The sequence below is a fragment of the Sapajus apella genome, unplaced genomic scaffold (assembly GCF_009761245.1).
Source record: "Sapajus apella isolate SASKATOON/1434 unplaced genomic scaffold, GSC_monkey_1.0 scaffold45, whole genome shotgun sequence".
NCBI lineage: Eukaryota > Metazoa > Chordata > Mammalia > Primates > Cebidae > Sapajus > Sapajus apella.
Genome location: NW_022436985.1, coordinates 11,869,446 through 11,891,759, shown reverse-complemented (window position 1 = coordinate 11,891,759; position 22,314 = coordinate 11,869,446). Strand labels below are relative to the sequence as shown.

The 22,314-nt window shown below is 36.8% G+C and overlaps 1 protein-coding gene across 7 annotated transcripts in view; it reads left to right on the top strand.

Moving 5' to 3' along the window:
- ARHGAP24 (Rho GTPase activating protein 24) overlaps positions 1-22,314 on the top strand; it is a 487,442-nt gene that overhangs the window by 385,666 nt on the left and 79,462 nt on the right. For all 7 annotated transcript variants that reach the window (XM_032239858.1, XM_032239862.1, XM_032239861.1 and 4 more), the window contains one exon: positions 19,171-19,293. In XM_032239858.1, the coding sequence (XP_032095749.1) occupies positions 19,171-19,293 (123 nt within the window). The remainder of the gene's footprint in view (positions 1-19,170; positions 19,294-22,314) is intronic.

The window sequence follows — 22,314 nt, the reverse complement described above, 5'->3', positions numbered from 1 at the left end:
GGTCTAGCTTGTGGACATATTAAAATAATAATATGTAATGAATAAGTAAGGAGTGGAGCCAAATAATTCCAATTCACTAACAATTTAGTCAAGAAATAACTCGGGTTTTACTTAATTCAGCTTAACTGACTATACTTCCAGGTCTGATTTTGAAGTTAAAGGTATAACTCTAACTTCCTTGAGGTATTCTGAATGGGCTTAGGTGTTTTCATTATCTGAAATACTGAGATTGCTAACTTTGAGGTTTTTGCAGAGTCTACCAAAGAGAAACACAGTGACCTTGATTTAAACTTGCTTTCCACTAGAAAACCTTCAGTAAATAATGGAATTTATATGGGTTTTCTTTTTTTTAAAATTTGGCGTGTGTATGTATGTGTGTATACATATTTCTCCCCATCAGATAAGATTAGGAAAGATAGCACATATCTATTTCCTCTTTGGTGGCTTTCTTACATTACATTTAACAAAATATTTTATCACTTCTTATTGGGCAATGAGAATCTTATCCAAGGAATGTTGCCTTTAGTTTAGCAATAGGCCTCTCGAATTGTTAACCTGTATTCGGAGTTTAGCCAAATTTAGGTTGGTAATTACATACCAATCAGAAAAGATGCCTTCACACAGTGACTGGTTTACAGACTTCTAATAATGCTGCATAAACCCATGGTTGTTCATTAAGTGTTAATTAATGATTAAATGCTAGATTGAATTGACTTGTAGATTCTAGCTGATTACTCTTTAATTTAAAATTATGAAATGCACAGCATCAGTCTATCAGCAGGAAGGATCGACTTTTAATTTATTTCAGGTGTCTAGAAAATTGCAGAGCTATAGGAATTAAAAGAATTAGTTGTTTGTACCAGATATGAAAGATCATGTTACAGGATCCTTGGGATGTCACTTTTCTGGCCTGAAACCTCTGGCCGGTGGCACCTTTGCCTGAGTTTTGCTCAGGCCCGCTGGGCTTTTTCCTCCTACTTGGTCGGCAGACTGCACTCAGCTGACACTACTGGTCTGAATCCCATGCCTGCCAAGGGAGAGTCAGGCATGGAGTGTGTGAGTGAGCATGGGTTCCGGCCACAGCACCGTCAGACACACTGGCTGCTGCAGCAGGGTGGGCAGCTCCAGGTGCTAACACAGGCACTGGCTCTCAGCAAGACTACAGCTGGACCAGGTGCACTGCAAGCAGCTGCCCTGGCTGGTACCGGGGAACACAGTGGTGCCCACAAGCTTGAAAATGCCAGGCACCACAGGACCCCAAAGAGGGAGTCGCAGCCCTGACTTGGGGATCTCCCAGGTCTGAGATCCCCGAGAAACCACAGTTCTCTCCTTCTCTTCCCCTGCAACGCGGAGAGTTAAGGATCATGTTTCAGCCCTGTGTTATAGCTCTTTTAGCTTTGCCATTCAGCAGGTTCCAAGTTCTTGTCCTGCGACCAAGAACTCAGACAAGTGGAGGGTGAGCGAAAAGAGGAGATTTGTTGGGCAATAGAACAGCTCACAGTAGACTCACAGAGGGTAGCTCCTTTCTGCAGTCAGAGTGCCCCAACAGGTGTTCAGCTCCTAGCAGAGAGGAGACCCTGGATTGGGAAGCTCTTCTCTGCAGCAGGTTGTTCCCTTATGTCTGCGCTCTCAACAGAGAGGAGGCACTGGAGCGTGTTACTCCTCTCTGCAGCTGGTCACCAGACAACTCCTGCTATCAGCAGAGAGCAGCTCCTCTCTGCAGGCAGGTCATCCCATTATCTGCTCAGCTCTGGCTGAGCCCAGGGATTTCATGGGCCTCAGAGGATTGGAAGCGGATGCCACTGGTCTATGGGTTGCCATGGGCAGCCAGGAAAAGGCTTCACAAGTTCCCACTCCCATCCCTTGGTGGGACTGGCAACCTGGCCCCCAGCTTTCAGCTCCTCCCTGGCCTGAACGTGGGGCCTCACCCGGGATCCGCCACCCTCTCTGTCCAGGAATCTGTCTGCTTCCCCCTGTCATTCATCGTGCCCTGCTCCACCCTGACTTTGCTCTGAGATCGGAGTGGACACTGGCAGCAGGGAGAAGTTAGGCAGGGGCGGGGGGATGGAAGAGCAGGCACTTCCGAGCCTGTGAGGGCAGGAGGGCCTTTCCAGGCCCGCAAGACTGCAAGGAATGCCTTAGTCTGCAGCTGCAGTTTGGATGGCTGCAGCTGCATCCAGTAGGACAGGGCTCCAGCCTGCTCCACGGAGCAAGAGACCTGGGTCTGCAACCCTGGTTTGAGCGGCTGCAGTGACACAGGGTGGGGTGGAGGGGTGGAGTGTGGGCGGGTACGGGGGGCGGGGTTGGAGAGCTCCCGTGCCAGCTCGAATGCGCGGGGCTTCCTGCTGGCTCGTGCAGCCCTAGCAGCGCCTCCCTGCTGCAACCCGCTTGATGGCAGCGGTAGCCTGTCTGGAGCAGCCACTGCCATCAATAATTCATAAGGAAAAAAAAAAGAAAACAATGAAAAAGCCCTGGCAACATTTTCTAGACACTTTAGCTTGCCTATATTTCTCTTTAATTTTAAAGAGTTTTCATTTCAATTCAGCTTTCTACATTTCATGTAAAAAGTGGATGACTTTTTAAAGTTTTATCATATTTGTTAAGTGGACACTTATGAGTACATTGAAGATCTTGTGCCTTATTTTGCTAAGGACAGTCACCAATTTTTAAGGATTTGGAAGTCATTGCAGACTATTGTGAGAGGTGGAAAGGAGTTCCTGAAATGTTTTGGCTTCGTGATGATTCTCTAAGCTATTCTCATTTGTTGTAATTTTTAAACATAAGACTACAAAAATATGGTTTTAGCCATTGCAAATGATTATTGGGAGTCACCAGGTTTCTTGTTTGAGACGGAGTTTTGCTCTTGTTACCCAGGCTGGAGTGCAATGGCGTCATCTCGGCTCACTGCAACCTCTGCCTCCTGGGTTCAAGCCATTCTCCGGCCTCAGCCTCCCGAGTAGCCGGGATTACAGGCATGCGCCACCAGGCCCTGCTAATTTTGTATTGGGAGTCACAGTTTTAAGAAGGAATTTCAGAGTTTTATGCACTTACTTAATATTATCTAAAATTAGCATACAAGCATTTTGTATTAAGAAACATGTACAGGTTAACATTCTTTATAGGAACTTCTATGTCTACAGTCAGTTTGGGAATAACATGCGACCTTTTGGCCTCCCTTCTTTTTGTAGAGTCTTAAAATTATTTGTAATTAGAATGGGTGAGGCCCATTACAATTAGGTGAAACCCCCTAATTTTAGACACAAGTTGAGGAATTAACAGGGTGAGCATTGTTTTCAACGTATCTTGAAGAAATAGTTTATTTAATGAAATCATATTTGATTTGAAATATGTTTATATCAAATGAGTTAAGAAAATATCCCCAAGTATGCTTACCTGTGGAAGTGATAATGGTCCTGAAATACCAATATTAGATTTTTGAAATGTTATACAAATGTTATATGTTCTATGAAGCACTGTGCCTTTATCTAAATGGCGGAGTTTAAATTCCAGGTCCATAAGACAAATTTCACATCTTGCTTTCCCACGCATATACACTGGAACTCACAAAATCCAGAAAATTCAGACATCAACTGTGAGAGCAAAGCACAATGGACGGTTAAGCTTTTGTGATTGTAAACCAATTGTAATTGCTTAAGATAAAAAAAAATTAAACCCAAATCAGAGTTTTTCTTAATTTTGCACTACTGTAATAATCACTAGTTGTCATTTGATGGGTGGAATAATTTAATTTTGTGCTATCTATCATAGTATTTTATTTCAAAATGTCAGTTCTTTGTGTATACCCAAACACATTCTCTAAAATTGCTGCTATGTAAAATTGGGTAATTAGCACCATAGCAACTAACACTAAGAGATACTGTATGAAGAAAGGTGTTCCAATTAAATAAAGCTGCCAATAATCTCTTATTCAGTAAATATTAAAACTTGTTTAAAATAAAAATAGTAAAATTTAACTTTGAAAATGATTTATGAGTTTAACCACCTTCCTTTTTTTATTTTGCTCCCAGGTAGAGTTGTAAAGAAAACTGCTCGATGCTATTTTTTCTTTCTTTCAATGATTCTTTTCTAGATGTTTTCCATATTTTTAAAGTAACATACTTTAGGGTGAAATTAATTATATGGATTGTCAAACCTTATTAAAGTTCCTGAGAACAGTGAGAAATATTTGCATAGCTTTAAAAAATACATAGATGAGTCTTGAAACCTCATCTATCCTACGATATCAATTTTTCCTCTCCAATGAATTCCCATGAACATATATAAACATTCTTTAATATTTCTCGTTTTAAACATCCTTGTGCTACAACTCACCCATCCAACCACTGCTGCCCCTGTTTCTCTACTCCTTAATACATTAAAATGCCTGAGAGATTTATTTAAACTGGCTTTTTCTGTTTGCTTCCCTCCATAATCTTATGAACACTCCAGGCAGAATTTCATTTGTGCTGATCTGGTAGATTGAAACAGTTCTTGCAAGGTTATTCAAAAAACTTCCGTGATCCCTAATCCAGTTATCCAGATGTTGCCTAACCTAATGACCTCCATTTTCCCTATTCTAGTAGTCTATACTCACTTTTCATCTTATTTGACTTCTCAACAGCATTTGACTCATTGTCACCATTTTTATTCAGCCTCTCCTGTTTCTTTTTTTTGCCTTACTGGATTTTCTTTCCCATAGCTACAGTATTCTCTGGGACCTCATGTAGGTCCCTGTCTTTAAATATCATCTCATTGGTGACTTCCAAATGTATGTCTTTGGTCTAGATCTCTCCCCTAAACTCCAACCTTTGTTTTACTTACTGCCATATCCTTAGAACTAGAATGCAACTGGCATAACAACAGGTTCTCAATAAATGTCTTGAATAAATGAAAAAATGCTCTGCTTTACCTCATAGGGTTCTTGCAAAAACCAAATGAATCAAACGATATAAAAGTACTTTGTAAACTGTAGATCACCCAGCAACTGTCATCAAATAGTATGAGTCTTACAGGTTTGTAATATTAATAAACAATAAAATGAGTATGAGCTGAGGGAATTTTAAAAATGGATTTGAACATTTTTATCCAGATTTCAAAAGTGGTATGTCTGTCCGAATTCAATGTCCTATTTAACTCACCAAACTCCGGGCATCAGGGAAAAAGGTATAATGACTCTGTATTCAAATGCAAAAAGAAATATCTTAATGTTTGCTTTGATATAAGCGTGGTATCTTTAATGCATGAGGCTCACAAATTTGCCAGACTCACTCATCTCAACTTGAATGGCATGTCCTTGCAAAACTAATTGCAGAGTTAATTACTTACAATGCAAATGGGCAATTAGATAAGTTATATGATCCATAGCTTTAAAGCTTAGTACTTCTGGCTGAATGGTTGTTACCGAAAGAATAAGACATTAATACAAGCTAATAGGATGAGTGTGGTTGAAATACATGAATTCTAAAATTTATAACCACTACCTGCTATAATGAATTATCTTATAGAGTAGTGGCTCTCAGACTTTATGATGCATCAGAATCACCCAGTGGGCATCTTCAAAACACAGATTGTGGGGTCCCATTGCAAATTTGATTCAGTTAGTGTGGGATGGTGTTTAGTAATTCCCATTTCTAACAAGTTTCCAGGTACTGTCCTCTTAGACGTATACACTGAAGTTTTCATGACAGTTTGAGTAACCCTGCAATAGAGGGTTTATCACCATATTTGTAGGGAACATAAAGTTCAATATAATTCCACATTTTCCCCTGTATGAAGAATCTTTTATCGCTTTGTCAAGTTATTGAAAACTTTCTGTTTTTAACTTTCATGACCATTAAGAATTCCTATACTTCTCACCAATTTTCTTCAATATTCAAGTCGTCTGTACTGTTATGGGACTTCCTGATAGAAATGCCTTTAGTTTAGGTGTTCATTTATAAGTCAACAAACTCCCTGTCTTGCTCCTAAAGAAGTGGTATTCCATTTGCCACATGTTGTGGGTTATTGTATCAGGACTTGCCTTCTCTTGTAATTCTAGTCTGTATCTGCATTGCTGGAGTAACACTGATCTGAATATAAATACCATCTATAAGAGCAACCTTCCTCCTATGTCAGTCAGATATTTTGAATACACTAGTCTTCCAACCTAAACCAAACAAATTGGAAGAGGACATAAATTCTAGATACTTTGGTTCTGCCAAGGAAATGCTCTACCTTTATTTGTTTGAAGTTTCCATCAGAAGAATGCAATTACATGCTGAGAAGGAAGTAACTAGATTCTGAACCTCTGACAAAAGTGAAAATCAAAATAAACTGTTGAACTTAAATTGAGATCCTGTTAACTTCCCAGTGCAACCTGGGAAACAAGTATTCAAAACATAATAAATTATGTCATTCTTATCTTTGATATGCTCATTACAAATAGCACCCTTTTGAAGGAATAAGTCCAAAAAATGTGAAAAATAGTGAAAATACAAACTTAGCCTATTTGTGATTTCAGAAGTTTCATTAATCACTGAAAAGTAAAATGTATCACAATTGTACTTTTGTAAAAACATAACCAAAATAAAAGTCAATATTTACTTAAAAAATAAATCAGGCTGGGCATGGTGGCTCACACCTGTAATTCCAGCACTTTGGGAGGCCAAAGTGGGTGGATCAGGAGGTCAGACCAACTTAGTGAAATCCCATCTCTACCAAGAATACAAAAAAAAATTAGCCAAGCGTGCCGGCAGGTCCCTGTAATCCCAGCTACTTAAGAGGCTGAGGCTAGAAAATTGCTTGAACCTGGGAGGCAGAGGTTAGGGTGTGCAGAGATCGTGCCATTGCACTCCAGCCCAGGCAACAGTGCAAGACTTCATCTCAAAAAAATTTAAAAAAAAGAAAGAAAGATAAATCAGTCATGACTTTCTTATTTATTGATTGATTTATTGATTTTTTCTTATACTTTAAGTTCTGGGATACATGTGCAGAACGTGCAGGTTTGTTACATAGGTATACATGTGCCATGGTGGTTTGCTGCACCCATCAATCTGTCATCTACATTAGGTATTTCTCCTAATGCTATCCCTCTGTTAGTCCCCCACACCCTGACAGGCCCCAGTATGTGATGTTCCCCTCTGTATGTCCATGTCTTCTCATTGTTCAATCCTCATTTATGAGTGAGAACATGCAGCGTTTGGTTTTCTGTTCCTGTGTTAGTTTGCTGAGAACAATAGTTTCCAGCTTCATCCATGTCCCTACAAAGGACATGAACTCATCCTTTTTTAAGGCTGCATAGTATTCCATGGTGTATACATGCCACATTTTCTTTAACCAGTCTATCATTTATGGGCATTTGGATTAATTCCAAGTATTTGCTATTGTCAACAGTGCTGTAAGAAACATACACGTGCATGTGTCTTCATAGTAGAATGATTTATAATCCTTTGGATATATACCAATAATGGGATTGTTGGGTCAAATGGCATTTCTAGTTCTAGATCCTTGAGGAATTGCTACACTGTCTCCAACAATGGTTGAACTAATTTACACTCCCACCAACAGTGTAAAAGTGTTTGTGCTTCTCCACACCCTCTCTAGCATCTGTTCTTTCCTGACTTTTTAATGATTGCCATTCTAACTGGCATGGGGTGGTATCTCATTGTGGTTTTGATTTGCATTTCTCTAATGACAGTGATGATGAGCATTTTTTCATATGTTTGTTGGCTGCATAAATGTCTTTTTTTTTTTTGAGAAGTGTCTGTTCATATCGTTCTCCCACTTTTTGATGGGGTTGCTTTTTTTTTTTATTGTAAATTTGTTTAAGTTCCTTGTAAATTCTGGATATTAGCCCTTTGTCAGACAGATAGATTGCAAAATTTTTCTCCCACTCTGTAGGTGTTCTTCTGTAGGTGTCCTGTTCACTCTGATGATAGTTTCTTTTGCTGTGCAGAATCGCTTTAGTCTAATTAGATCCCATTTGTCAATTTTGGCTTTTGTTGCCATTGCTTTTGGTGTTTAGTTATGAAGTCTTTGGCCATGCCTATGTCCTGAATGGTATTGCCTAGGTTTTCTTCTAGGGATTTTACAGTTTTAGGTCTTATGTTTAAGACTTTAATCCATCTTGAGTTAATTTTTGTATAAGGTTTTAAGGAAAGGGTCCAGTTTCAGTTCGGCATATGGCTAGCCAATTTTCCCAACACCATTTATTGAACAGGAAATCGTTTCCCCATTCCTTGTTTTTGACATGTTTGTCAAAGACCAGATGGTTGTAGATGTGTGGCATTATTTCTGAGGTCTCTGTTCTGTTCCATTGGTCTATATATCTGTTTTGGTACCAGTACCATGCTGTTTTGGTTACTATAGTTTGTAGCATAGTTTGAAGTCAGGTAGCATGATGCCTCCAGCTTTGTTCTTTTTGCTTAAGATAGTCTTGGCTATATGGACTCTTTTTTTGGTTCCATATGAAATTTAAAGTAGTTGTTTCTAATTCTGTGAAGACAGTCAATGGTAGCTTGATGTGGATAGCATTGAATCTATAAACTACTTTGGACAGTATAGCCATTTTCACGACATTGATTCTTCCTATCCATGAGCATGGAATATTTTTTTCATTTGTTTATGTCCTCTCTTATTTCCTTGAGCAGCGGTTTGTAGTTCTCCTTGAAGAGGTCATTCACATTGCTTGTAAGTTGTATTCCTAGGTGTTTTATTCTCTTTGTAGCAATTGTGAATGAGAGTTCACTCATGATTTAGCTCTCTGTTTATTTGTTATTGGTGTATGGGAATGTTTGTGATATTTTGCACATTGATTTTTGTATCCTGAGACTTTGTTGAAGTTGTTTATCAGCTTAAGGAGATTTTGGGCTGAGACAGTGGGGTTTTCTAAATATATAATCATGTCGTCTGCAAACAGAGACAATTTGACTTCTTCTCTTCCTATTTGAATACTCTTTCTTTATTTCTCTTGCCTGCTTGCCCTGGCCAGAACTTCCAATACTGTATTGAATAGGAGTGATGAGAGAGGGCATACTTGTCTTGTTCCAGTTTCCAAAAGGAATGCCTTCAGCTTTTGCCCATTCAGTATGATATTGGCCGTGGATCTGTCATAAATAGCTCTTATTATTTTGAGATACATTCCATCAATACCTAGTTTATTGAGAGTTTTTAGCATGAAGGATGTTGAATTTTATCAAAGGCCTTTTCTGCATCTATTGAGATAATCATGTGGCTTTTGTCATTTGTTCTGTTTATATGATGAATTATGTTTATTGATTTGCATATGTTGAACCAGCCTTGCATCGCAGGGATGATGCCAACTTGATTATGGTGGATCAGCTTTTTGATGTGCTGCTGTATTTGGTTTGCCAATATTTTACTGAGGGTTTTTGCATCAATGTTCATCAGGGACACTGGCCTGAAGTTTTCTTTTTTAGTTGTGTCTCTGCCAGGTTTGGGTATCAGGATGATGCTGGTCTCATGAAATGAGTTAGGGAGGAGTCCCTTTTTTTCTATTGTCTGGAACAGTTTCAGAAGGAATGGTACCAGCTCCTCTTTGTACCTTTGGTAGAATTCAGCTGTGACTCCATCTGGTCCTGAGCTTTTTTTGGTTGGTAGGCTATTAATTACTGTCTCAATTTCAGAACTTGTTATTGGTCTATTCAGGGATTCGATTGCTTCCTTGTTTAGTCTTGCGAGGTTGTAAGTGTCCAGGAATTTATCCATTTCTTCTAGATTTTCTAGTTTATTTGCCTAGAGGTGTTTAGAGTATTCTCTAATGGTAGTTTCTATTTCTGTTGGATCCGGGGTGATATCCCCTTTATCATTTTTATTGTGTCTATTTGATTCTTCTCTCCTTTCTTCTTTATTGGTCTGGCTAGTCAACTATCTATTTTGTTAATCTTTTCAAAAAACCAGCTCCTGGATTCATTGATTTTTTTTTTTATCTTTATCTCCTTCAGTTCTGCTCTGATCTTAGTTATTTCTTGTCTTCTGCTAGCTTTTGAATTTGTTTGCTCTTGTTTTTCTAGTTCTTTTAATTGCGATGTTAGGGTGTCAATTGTAGATTTTTTCCCGCTTTCTCCTGTGGGCATTTAGTGCTATAAATTTCTCTCCAAACACTGCTTTAGCTATGTCCCAGTGATGCATGTATGTTGTGTCTTCGTTCACACTGGTTTTAGAGAACTTATTTATTTCTGCCTTAATTTCATTATTTATGAAATTAAGGAGTAGTCATTCAGGAGCAGATTGTTCAGTTTCCATGTAGTTGTGAGGTTTTGAGTGAGTTTTTTCATCTGTGTTCTAATTTGATTGTACAGTGGTCTGAGAGACTGTTATGCTTTAGTTTTTTTGTATTTGCTGAGGAGTGTTTTACTTCAAATTATGTGGTCAATTTTAGAATAAATGTGATGTGGTGCTAAGAATAATGTATATTCTGTTGATTTGAGGTAGAGAGTTCTATAAATGTCTATTAGGTTTGCTTGGTCCAGAGCTGAGTTCAAGTCCTGAATATCCTTGGTAATTTTCTGTCTCATTGATCTGTCTAGTATTGGTGTTAAAGTCTCCCACTATTATTGTGTGGGAGTCTAAGACTCTTTGTAAGTCTCTAAGAACTTGCTTTATGAATCTGGGTGCTCCTGTATTGTGTACATATATATTTAAGATAGTTAACTCTTCTTGTTGCATTGACCCCTTTACCATTATATAGTGCCCTTCTTTGTCTCTTTTTATCTTTGTTGGTTTAAAAACTTTTTTTTGTTAGAGATTAGGATTGCAACCCATGCTTTTTTTTGTTTGTTTGTTTTCCATTTGCTTGGTAAATATTCCTCCATCCCTTTATTTTGAGCCTATGTGTATCTTTGCACTTGAGAATAGTCTCCTGAATACAGCACACCAATGGGTCTTGACTATTTAATTTGCCATTCTTAGGCCGGGCGCAGTGGCTCAAGCCTGTAATCCCAGCACTTTGGGAGGCCGAGGCGGGTGGATCACGAGGTCAAGAGATCGAGACCATCCTGGTCAACATGGTGAAACCCCGTCTCTACTAAAAACACAAAACATTAGCTGGGCATGGTGGCACGTGCCTGTAATCCCAGCTACTCAGGAGGCTGAGGCAGAAGAATTGCCTGAACCCAGGAGACGGAGGTTGCGGTGAGCCGAGATCATGCCATTGCACTCCAGCCTGGGTAGCATGAGTGAAACCCCGTCTCAAAAAAAAAAAAAAAAAAAATTTGCCATTCTTGGTCTTTTAATTGGGGCATTTAGCCTGATTACATTTAAGGTTAATATTATTATGTGTTAATTTGATCCTGTCATTATGTTGCTAGCTGATTATTTTGCCTGTTTGTTGATGCAGTCTCTTTATAGTGTCAATGGCCTTTACAATTTGTTATGTTTTTGCAGTGGCTGGTACCGGTTTTTCCTTTCCATATTTAGTGCTTTCTATAGGAGCTCTTATAAGGAAGACCTGGTGGTGACAAAATCTCTCAGCATTTGCTTGTTTGTAAATAATTTCATTTCTTATTTGCTTATGAGGTGATTCTCAAGCCTTGGCTTCCCAAAGTTCTGGAATTACAGGCATGAGCCACCATGCCTTGCTCAATACTTCTTTTTTGTGTGTGAGACTCAGTCTCACTCTGTCACCTAGGTTGGAGTGCAGTGGGGCTCACTGCAACCTCCACCTTCTGGGTCAGCAATTCTCATGCCTCAGCCTTCTGAGTAGCTGGGATTACAGGCATGAACTACCACACCTGGCTAGTTTTTGTGTTTTTAGTAGAGGCAGGGTTTTACCATATTGTCCAGACTGATCTTGAACTTCTAACCCCAAGTGATTCACCCACCTTGGCCTTCCAAAGTTTTGGGATTATAGGCATGAGCCACTGTGCCTGGCCCTTAGTCATCATGCCTAGCCCAATACTTATTTATAAGCATGTATTTGTATTTGCAATTTGAGCAAGGCAAGACTTTTACTCACTGTTCCCATTTCAGACATTTTCATAATAAAGTTTGAAGAAAGGCAAGTCAGTAGTAATTTGTACAGTATAGAGTTTTAAAGTCAATTATTTATATATCTATAGCCAAAAAGATTCTCAACAAATCTTTACTAAATTTAATTTTTAGAAGCTTATAAATAATAAATACCAATCCTTTTATAATTGGTTAATAAGTGTTCATTTATAGCTACTTTGAACTTAGACATAAGCTAGCTGTGTATTGTAGAATGATTTCTTCTTACAAAGAGATTATGACTTACTAGGGGATAAAAGAAATATGTAAAATAGTATTATAGTATGTACTGAGGAAATTAAAATGTAGAATTAATTTTATAACAATTCAAGATAACATCTAGTAATATGTTTATTGTGTGGTACTGGCTACAAAAGAAATGATAATTACTGCCACTGGGACCTTAATTAATTCTGATTTTTTGGTTTAGAGATTTTAAAATATTCAAAAAGCTTATTGTAGAAAGACACAGTACATTTTATCAACTTTTCCACTGACAAAATACATTGAAATTTTACCCTGCTGATATATTTGAAATTAACCTTTGGGGAAGAAATACTTGTAAAAAAATCACTTAATAAATCATACCAAAACCTTTAATTTTCAGGTAGTAAAATCTCTATATATGAAAAACTTAAATACAGTATTGAATGTGAGGCCAATTTGTTCTCTAGCTTTATTTTGTGAATTATGTGCTATATTCTTATTTTTTGTTGTTATTTATTAGGAAGTGACAGTATCCATAGATGCCTATAACTTTTTGTTTGTGCATCACATAGCTCTGCTTGTTTTTCAAGTATCAGTCACCATAAAAGGGAAGAAATATTTTTCCTCTCAGTAATTTTCCACTGATATACTTCAGAATTTACTTTTATTCTTGCAATTTATCATTAGAATTCGACTACTAATAAAGACCCAAACTAAGTTTGGGGAAAGGAATATTTTTTAAAAAATAAATAAGAGCTTATAACTGTATGAGTGAAAGTAAGTACACACTTACAGTATAATTTTTTAAAAAGTAATGCACATAGTAGCAATCTTTAATGCACAAAATAGCAGCAATCTTTTTTGTCACTGAGAAAGTCCCAGTTACCTGATGTAGTCTGGACTTTGAGCGACATAGGTCTCATGTCCCAAATCTTCCACTGAGGACGCTCAATGGAAGAATCAGTGTCTGGAGAATCAAGGAAAGAAACTATAGGTAAATTAATGAGAATTCAAAGTAAGTAATTAAGCAGCACAGAGGGAGGTTAGTGATAATTACCTTCGGTATGTCTTAGCTTTTTATCATTTAGTGCCTTCATGACCTAATGATTCATATAATTTGCTCTTTTTTCTTTTCAATAATTCTTTTTTTCTGGTAATAAAATGATACATGGTAGAGCATATAGAATAATACATTTATTATAAAATGATGCATCATTAAACATATTGAAATTATAGAAAAGTACAAAAAGAGTGAAAAACCTCTCAATCTTAGCAATCAGAGATAGTTATTGTTAAAACTATTGTGTATTTCAATCTAGTGTCTTATTTTTCTAACTTTCTATCTATGTTCAAATTGAGATAATATCATACATAAAATTTGTGTAGTTGCATTTACATAATAAAAGCTCATATTAACAAACTTCAAAATTCTATTTTAGTGACTGCATCGTAAGGAATATTATCCATATGCCTATAAGCAATGAGCATGTTCATCTTGGTATACCATTTCCAATATTTCTCTTAAAAAATTAAGAATTATTTTCAAATTTATTTATTAAAAATACCATTTTTGAAATTATTATTTTGTAATTACTAAAAATGTCAATGTTTTCATACAATTAATGAATATTTACATTTCATTTTAGAATTAACTCTACATTTTTTGTGTTTATTTCTTTAACCTACCTTTTAATTTTAGATTACATATTTCTTAGTCTACTAAATTCATTAAGCTTTTTTTTTTTTGAGACAAGAGTCTCACTCTGTCGCCAGGCTGCTGGAGTGCAGTGGCGCAATCTCGCCTCACTGCAACCTCCGCCTGGCAGATTCAAGCAATTCCCCTGCCTCAGCCTCCTGAGTAGCTGGGACTACAGGCATGCACCACCACGCTGGCTAATTTTCTGTATTTTAGTAGAGATGGGGTTTCACCATGTTGGCCAGGATGGTCTCAAACTCCTGACCTTGTGATCTGCCTGCTCACCCTCCCAAAGTGCTGGGATTATAGGCATGAGCCACCACACCCAGCCCATTAAGCTTTTTTAAATCCAACTTTTAATTTTTGTAAAAGTTGACCATGTTAAGCAATTATTTAAGAGAATCTATTTTATTTTTAAGAAAGAAAAATTTATGTCAAATGAAAATATATAGACTATCTCAACAAAATGTACAAATACTTTCAATTAGATATAAACAAGTAAAATTGAATGATGTGGCCAACTTAGTTAACGAAATCATAAATGCTTGATGTGTTAACAGTAGCACTAAAGCATTGCTACCAAAAAGAGGTAACATCTAAAAATTGTGTACTACTTTCTGACAAATGTTCTTTAAAATGTGAGCCAATCTAGTATCATTTAAAGTAATATTATTTAAAACATTACAACTGCATAGATATTTATGTTCATGCAGAAATGAAGAAAGTAGAATGTATACTGGTTCATATAACATTAATACAATGTGATATAATACATACACATATTATGTATGAAGACTGGGAAACTCTCACTATTCCAGTGATAATTATATCTCAACATTGCTTATGAAAATTTCACCTCTTGAAAGAATTTCACCTTTTGAAAGGGCTAAGGAAGAGAGCGAATCTTGATCCACATGATTAAATTTATTCATTTATCAAATCATATATTTGGTAAGTTATTTTTAAGCTCCTTCAATTGCAAGACACAGCCCCATGCTCTTAGAACCGAGGGTTTATGCATTAGAACAGATGGCTCTTTCAGTTAGAAGTCACCTATTTTTAGTACGGAGTATTTAGTTCATATCTTTAGAAATACATATAATTGTTTCAGTCACATCTTTAGTAATGAGTCTGTATTTCCACAAAGAATTACGTAAAAAGTTTTTCTAAATCATACCCCACACCTTGCTATTAAAATGAGAAATGAAGATCTAGATTCAGAGATGAAATTCACAGATGGGATTTTGTATCTGTGATTGGCAGTCTAAATGAGATTAAGGTCAGACATGTAGCACCGTTGGCAGAGATAAAGCATCAAATGAAAAGTCAAGGGATAATGGCCAGTTGTGTGTGCCATTCTTTTTCCTCTGCTTTCAGGCAGAAACACACTGTAGCGGCTGCCACTCACTCTAATTACTAGGCCTGGAGTGACACAGCAGGCTATTGCTCTCTGAATTGCTAAACATCCTTCAGGCAAAGACAATAATTACAATATTCTGATTTCAAAATGATAATATTTTGCACTCGATACTGTGGCATAAGTGGATCAGAATACAAAATTAATTTTTAGAACTGCACCATGCCAAATGAAGCATGTTTTTATTTTGCCATTTAGTTACTTCTGCCACTTCTATGTCATACAGCCATGTATATGCATATTTAGGTATGGTATATTTACATGTGCAGTATGTAATTTTAATGTACGTTAGTATGCATATATGTATCAAAGAAAGGTAACACTTTTAGAATATCGTTGTTGCTACTGACTAATTGTTCTCAAACACTTATTAGATGTAATATCTCTGGGATCGATGTAATGTAATATGTACTTTTTGCTTAGGTAAGCATGAGAGACAATTAAATGACATAAATTTAATATTTACAACATTTCTACTTTAGTGCTAGTATTTTTGTATTCTTTATTTTGTTGAATTCTCACAAAAGTTGGCCAAGTATGTACAATTATTTCTAAAGCATGATTAAGATGACTGAGTTTCAGACTCCTTCCTTATGCCATACACAAAAATCAACTCAAGATGGTAAAGACTTAAATGTAAATCTCAAAACTATAAAAACCCTGGAAGATAAACTAGGCAATACCATTCACGACATAGGCACAGGCAAAGATTTCATGATGAAAATACCGAAAGCAATTGCAAGAAAAGCAAATATTGACAAATGGAATCTAATTAAACCAGAGAACTTCTGCACAGCAAAAGAAACTACCAACAGAGTGAACAGACAGCCTACAGATTGGGAGAGAAAATTTTTGCAATCTACCCATCTGATAAAGCTCTAATATCCTGCATCTATGAGGAACTTAAATTCACAAGAGAAAAACAACTCCATTAAAAAGTGGACAAAGGGCATGAACAGACACTTTTCAAAAGAAGACATACATGTGGCAAATAATCATATGAAAAAAAGCACATCACTGATCGTTAGAGAAATGCAAATCAACACCACAATAAGATACCACCTCACACCAGTCAGAATGGCTATTATTAAAAAGTCGAAAGAAAATAATAACCAACGCTGGCAAGGTTGTGGAGCAACAGGAACACTTATAAATTGTTGGTGGGAATATAAATTAGTTCAACCATGTGGAAGACAGTGTGTTGATTCCTCAAAGATCTAAAGACAGAAATACTCTCTGATGGAGCAATTCCATTATTGGGTATATACCCAAAGGAATATACATCATTCTGAGATAAAGACACATGCACACATATGTTCATTTCAACATTATTCACAATAGCAAAGACATGGAATTAACCCAAATGCCCATCAAATGACAGATTGGATATAGAAAATATGTTACATGTACACCATGGAACACTATGTAGCCATAAAAAGTAAAGAACAAGATTCTGTGTTTGCAGGGACATGAAAGGAGCCGAAGGCCATTATCCTTAGCAAACTAATGCAGGAACAGAAAACCAAATACTCCATGATCTCACTTAAAGTGGGAGCTAAATAATGAGAACACATGGGCACATAGAGGGAAACAACACACACTGGGGCCTATTGGAGGGTGGAGAGTGAAAGGAGGGAGAAAATCAGGAAAAATAATGGATACTAGGCTTACTAACTGGGCAATGAAATAATCATTACAACAAATTCCCATGACACAAGTTTATGTAACAAATCTGCACATATATCCTGGAACTTAAAATTAAAGTTTCTTTAAAAAACAAAACAAAACAAAAAAGGATTACTGAGTTTCCAGAAGTTAAATAATTCCCTGGAAGTCAAATAGCTAATATAAGATAAAACTGTGATTCGAGCTGGGTTTTCTTTGACTCCTGAATCGATGCTTTTTCATATACAAGTTGTTTAAAGCAGGGATCCCCAACCCCTGGGTCACACAGCAGGAGGTAAGCAAAAGGCAAGTGAGCATTACTGCCTAAGCTCCCCTTCCTGTCAAATCAGTGGCAGCACTAGATTCTCATAGAAGCACCTGAGAGGGATCTAGATTACTTGTTCCTTATGAGAACCTAACACCTGATGATCTAAGGTGGAACAGTTTCATTATGAAACTATCACTACCACCACCCCATTTGTGGAAAAATTGTCTTCCACAAAACTGGGTCCCGGGTGCCAAAAAGGTTGGGGACCACTGGTTTACAGTGATGATCGACCTAGAGTGGAGCTAGATGTGTAAAAGAATCACTGTTTCCCTAGTAATGAAATGTTCACTGTAATATGAGGAGGCTAGTTTTGTTCATTCAAAAGATTTGTCAACATTAGGAAAGCTATTTGATACAGTTTTTGAGCCCTTCCTCTGTTCTTATTTAGTTGTATTAAAATGTAATACACCAATACGGGTTGTTCAACTGGTTGACTTCAAGATGAACTTCTCTGATTTTTCACCTGAATAAAAAAATTTACATTATGCTAGAATAGTTGTCCTTCTCAACCCAGAGCATTCATTTAGAATTTAGAGGTCACAAACTCTAATGCCTGTAACTTTCAGAACTATGTGTGAACCAGATTGAGTGTGAAATAATAGAGTGTGGTGCCTTTGTAAATGGGAGCCTGCAAACTCCTTATGAAAGTATTTAGATCCACTTACAAACAAACGAACAACATCTTAACCACACAAAATACTCAGATACGAATTAATTCAACCCAAGGCATCAAGTATACAACACTGCATGAAAATTAAATGTTGATAGATATTTGAGTATCTTAGAAGTTGGTATACTATTAACGTATTATCAGAATCCAGTTAAATACTATTCTATTTCTTTAATCATTCCTTCTGTGAGCAACACTGTGTTCAAAGATGGTGAAGGAGTGCAGGCTCCAATACTTGTCTTCAGAAATACTCCTTTAAACATAAAAGGTATAACGAAACCGTGCCTCAAGACCTGTTTCAAGGTCAAATATCATTATCCCTGTTTTGTAAGTGGGAAAATTAAATCACTGGGGAATCTTAAATGCCCTATAAAACACTTCTAAGAAATTAAATTACATGCTTTGGAAGTCTAGCACTTCAAAGTTGATATTAGAGATTATAAAGGTTTTAAAGTGCATGAGTTGTTCTTTGGGAAAAAATACTGAAGGAACCATCAAGGTTTTGCACAGAGGCACTGCCAGGGTTTCCTAAAGCTCACCTGCAGGTGCGAGAGCCAGCAGGGGTGTTGATCTGGCCTTTGTGGTTGGCCAGGCATGTCTTCTTCCCTGCCTCCTCTTTGTTTGCCCTCCTGAAGTTGTGATTTGGGAGGATGAGGTTTCTCTTCCAGAACAGTGGCATAGAGCAGAACCTGTGGGTTAAAGGCATTGCATATGACTCTTTACTCTTTCCTGTAACTCCGACATCCAATCACAATGTCCTGGTGGCCTCCGTGTGTGTGCACTATGCAGTGCTCAGGCTGCTCCATGCTTGCTTGAAATGAAAGGCCAAGTTCTGTGGACCACTTTTCCACCTTTTCTGTCTTTCATTTTGTTTTTGCTATTTCTCCGTATTCAGCAGCTTCGAGTGAATAGATTGGATCACAAATTGATACAGGCCTATGGGTTGTTGCTAGGACAAAAAACCCAGGCTTTGTTTAGAAAATGACATTTGTTCTCCAGCTTACTCCTGAAAATATGAGAGCCTCTCTTTTTTAAATTTTTTTCTTCCCACTCAGAAACCATGGTAAATATTTTAATTCCTTGGGCAGAACCTAGTATGGGCTGTATTAGGCACAGTGTCTGTGTCAGGGGTTCCTCTGGAGGCTGATGATGAGGAATCTCTGGATGCAACTTCAGCTGCATATGTTACTGTGTTTTCACAGGAGGTGATCGAGATCGGATGACAGCAAATCATGAGAGCTACCTCCTCATGGCAAGCACCCAGAATGATATGGAAGACTGGGTGAAGTCCATCCGCCGAGTCATATGGGGACCTTTTGGAGGAGGTAAGTGTTCCTTTAAAATCATGGGAAAACAGAAAGGTAGACCAAACCTGTTCATCTTTTTCCCCCAGCTAATGTTATTCTTAGCTCCTGAATTCATACTCAGCTCCTGAATTCGAGTGGGTGAATGTTAAAATAAATTGCAGATTGTTCAATATTATTGTTAGACATATACCTTTGTAAATCCTACAGGTTTAATTCAGATCATGTATCGTTTATAATGAACCTTCTTCTGTGAATATGTTGAATTATAAAAATGGGTTTTTTTTTTTTTAGTTTTGGATTTTTCCATATTACTAACAATCTGCAGTTATGGGACTCATAGTGTAAAAGTAGATCAGTTAAGAATATCTAGATATGAAGTCAGAAATTTATGACTTGTGGATTTGGAAGCTATCCCAGCCCCCAAATGCTCAATTGTATCAAAGAGGAATGCCAGGACTTTTGATAATGATCTGATGATTATGGGAGTGAAAAACATGCTTTCGATCAGGTAAGTGTTTGTAAATTTGAAAGTGAGTTTTTAAAAGGTTTTAGTTAACACAGTGTTGAGAATGCACCATATGAAGAATGAGCTAAAAAGGTGCTATGAATAGAACTAAACAAAGGAAGAAAAGATAAAAGATGTGATCTTGGTGTACCAAAAAATAGAAAATAGAATCATATAAACAGAAAAATTATTTAACAAAAATGAGCAAATGGAACGAAAAAATAAAAGCAGAAAATTATTTATCTAGAACTACAGTATATTTCCAAGAACATAATGCCTAATTTTTATATAGTGATGTAGTTAAAAATAAGTTGTATCATGTCAAATTCACACTTTATAAACAGTTACAGTCCTTATATGTATTTTCCATTCTTTTGTATATTGTCAACACCCTGACCTGAGAAAGTGATTTTGTTTTTCTCTAAACACGTCAGATGTTTCTTAGGCTGACTGACCATTTTATATTTTAGAATAACCTAAAAGCTTAGTTTTCAAAGTTGGTAAATTAAAGTTAACATAGCAGAGATTCATTGAAAACATGATATTTTACTAGATTAATGGCACATGTTTGTAAAGTGCCCATGTTTTAGAAGTATCTTCTGTTAGGGAAAGGGAAGGTTCCTAACTAGGATGACCATTCATTCCAGTTTGCTCAGTAAGAGCAGTTTACAACTTTTGTCCCAGGCTAATTGTTGATTGTGCTACCTTTCACTCCCACGGTGCTCTAGTTTGGATGACAACACATACGGTTACCTTGTTCATAACCCCAAATAGCTAGCAAGTGACTGTAAAATTTGAAAAGGCCTCACCGGCTGAGATCCCCACTCTAGTACCTTAGCAGAGGATTCCTCATAGTTATGCAGTAAGGAGTTATTTCTCCTTTATCCAAGGTTTCGGTTACCACTAGTCAACTGCAGTCTAAAAATATTAAATGGGTAATTCAAGAAATAAACAATTCATAAGATTTAAGTTGCACATTGTTTTTAGTAGCATGATGAAATCTCACACTGCCCTTCACGGGATGTGAATTGTCCAACTGTCCAAACGTTCACACTGCACGCACTGCCCTCTACTCATTAGTAGCACCTCGGTGATCAGATCGACTGTTATGGTATCACAGCGCTTGTGTTCAAGAAAGACTTGTTTTACTTAATAATTGCCCCAAAGTGCAAGAGCAGTGATGCTGGAAATTTGGATATGCCAAAGAGAAGTCATAAAATGTTTCGCTTATGTGAAAAGGTAAAACATTCCTGATTTAAGGGAAAAAAAAGTTGCATGCTACGGTTGCTAAGAGCTATAGTACAATGAAATGCCTTGAAAGAAAGATCATGTTCACATAGCTTTCATTGTAGTATATTGCTATAATTATTCTTATTATTAGTTATTATTGTTAAACTTTTACTACGCCTAATTCATAAATTAAACTTTACCATGGGTATGTATGTATAGGAAAAATATAGTATATAAAGGGCTCAATACTGTCTGAGATTTCAGGTATCCAACGGAGATTTTTATCCCCTATGAATAAGGAGTGGGTACTGTACATGAGAGACACATACCCATCTAGTAATGTTTGTTAGCACCTCCAGGGTGAAGAGTTTGTGGGGAGCCTGAGGATGAATCTTTTCAAAGCTCCTGTTGTCTCTAAAGACTCTCTTCTCTCCTTTATCATCAGATTTCTGGGGTTCCTGAGTTTAGACGAATCCTTAATGTCTACTGGAGAATATATTTTTGTTGAGGGATTATTTCTATCAAGTGTTGGTTATTTTCCTCCCTTTCTCCTCTTCCACCTGTGACTTCAAAACAGAAAAGAAAAGAAAAAGAATGAGATCCAGTTAACTTCTCCAAATAAATGGCCACAGGCAGTCACATCAACCCAGAAATCTCATAAATAATTCCAGTGGGACTGGGAGAGCTGCATATGTGAATCTTCAAATTCATGAACCTGGAAGGGACACTCCAATTATTCATTGGTCTATATACTTTATTGTATGAGATCTACTTCAGGGATTTTGCAAATGCTCAATTTGAATCTACATTTAAAGAGATATATTTTATCATATGGCACTCATAATAGAAACAATGCTTCAAAGAATAAATCTTCTCCTGCCCCCTTTGTTTAATAGGAGTGTTATGAGATTGCAAGGTAAATTCTTAAAGTACAATTTAATTTGTAAGAAATCCTTTGTGATTTCTCTGAATATCAGAGTTTGCTAAAGTTAATACAGAACACAAAACAAAACAGAATGTCAGTACTGAATGTCAGCCATAATCTTGGGTTTCAGATGATCATATTAATCTAAGATGTCAAATGTTCCTATTAATATTAATAAATTCTGTGATTGTTGATTGAATTTTAAAGAAATCTTATACGTTTTAGTTTTAAACAATGAGTTATATGACTGAAAACCCTTTTACTTATTTTACGCTGTGTATTGTTTCCACTTAACATTTTCAATGAAATGTTAAATTAAATTTAATGTTAAATTAAATTAACTTTCCTACAGATTTGCAATATTTTAAAACCACTGTTT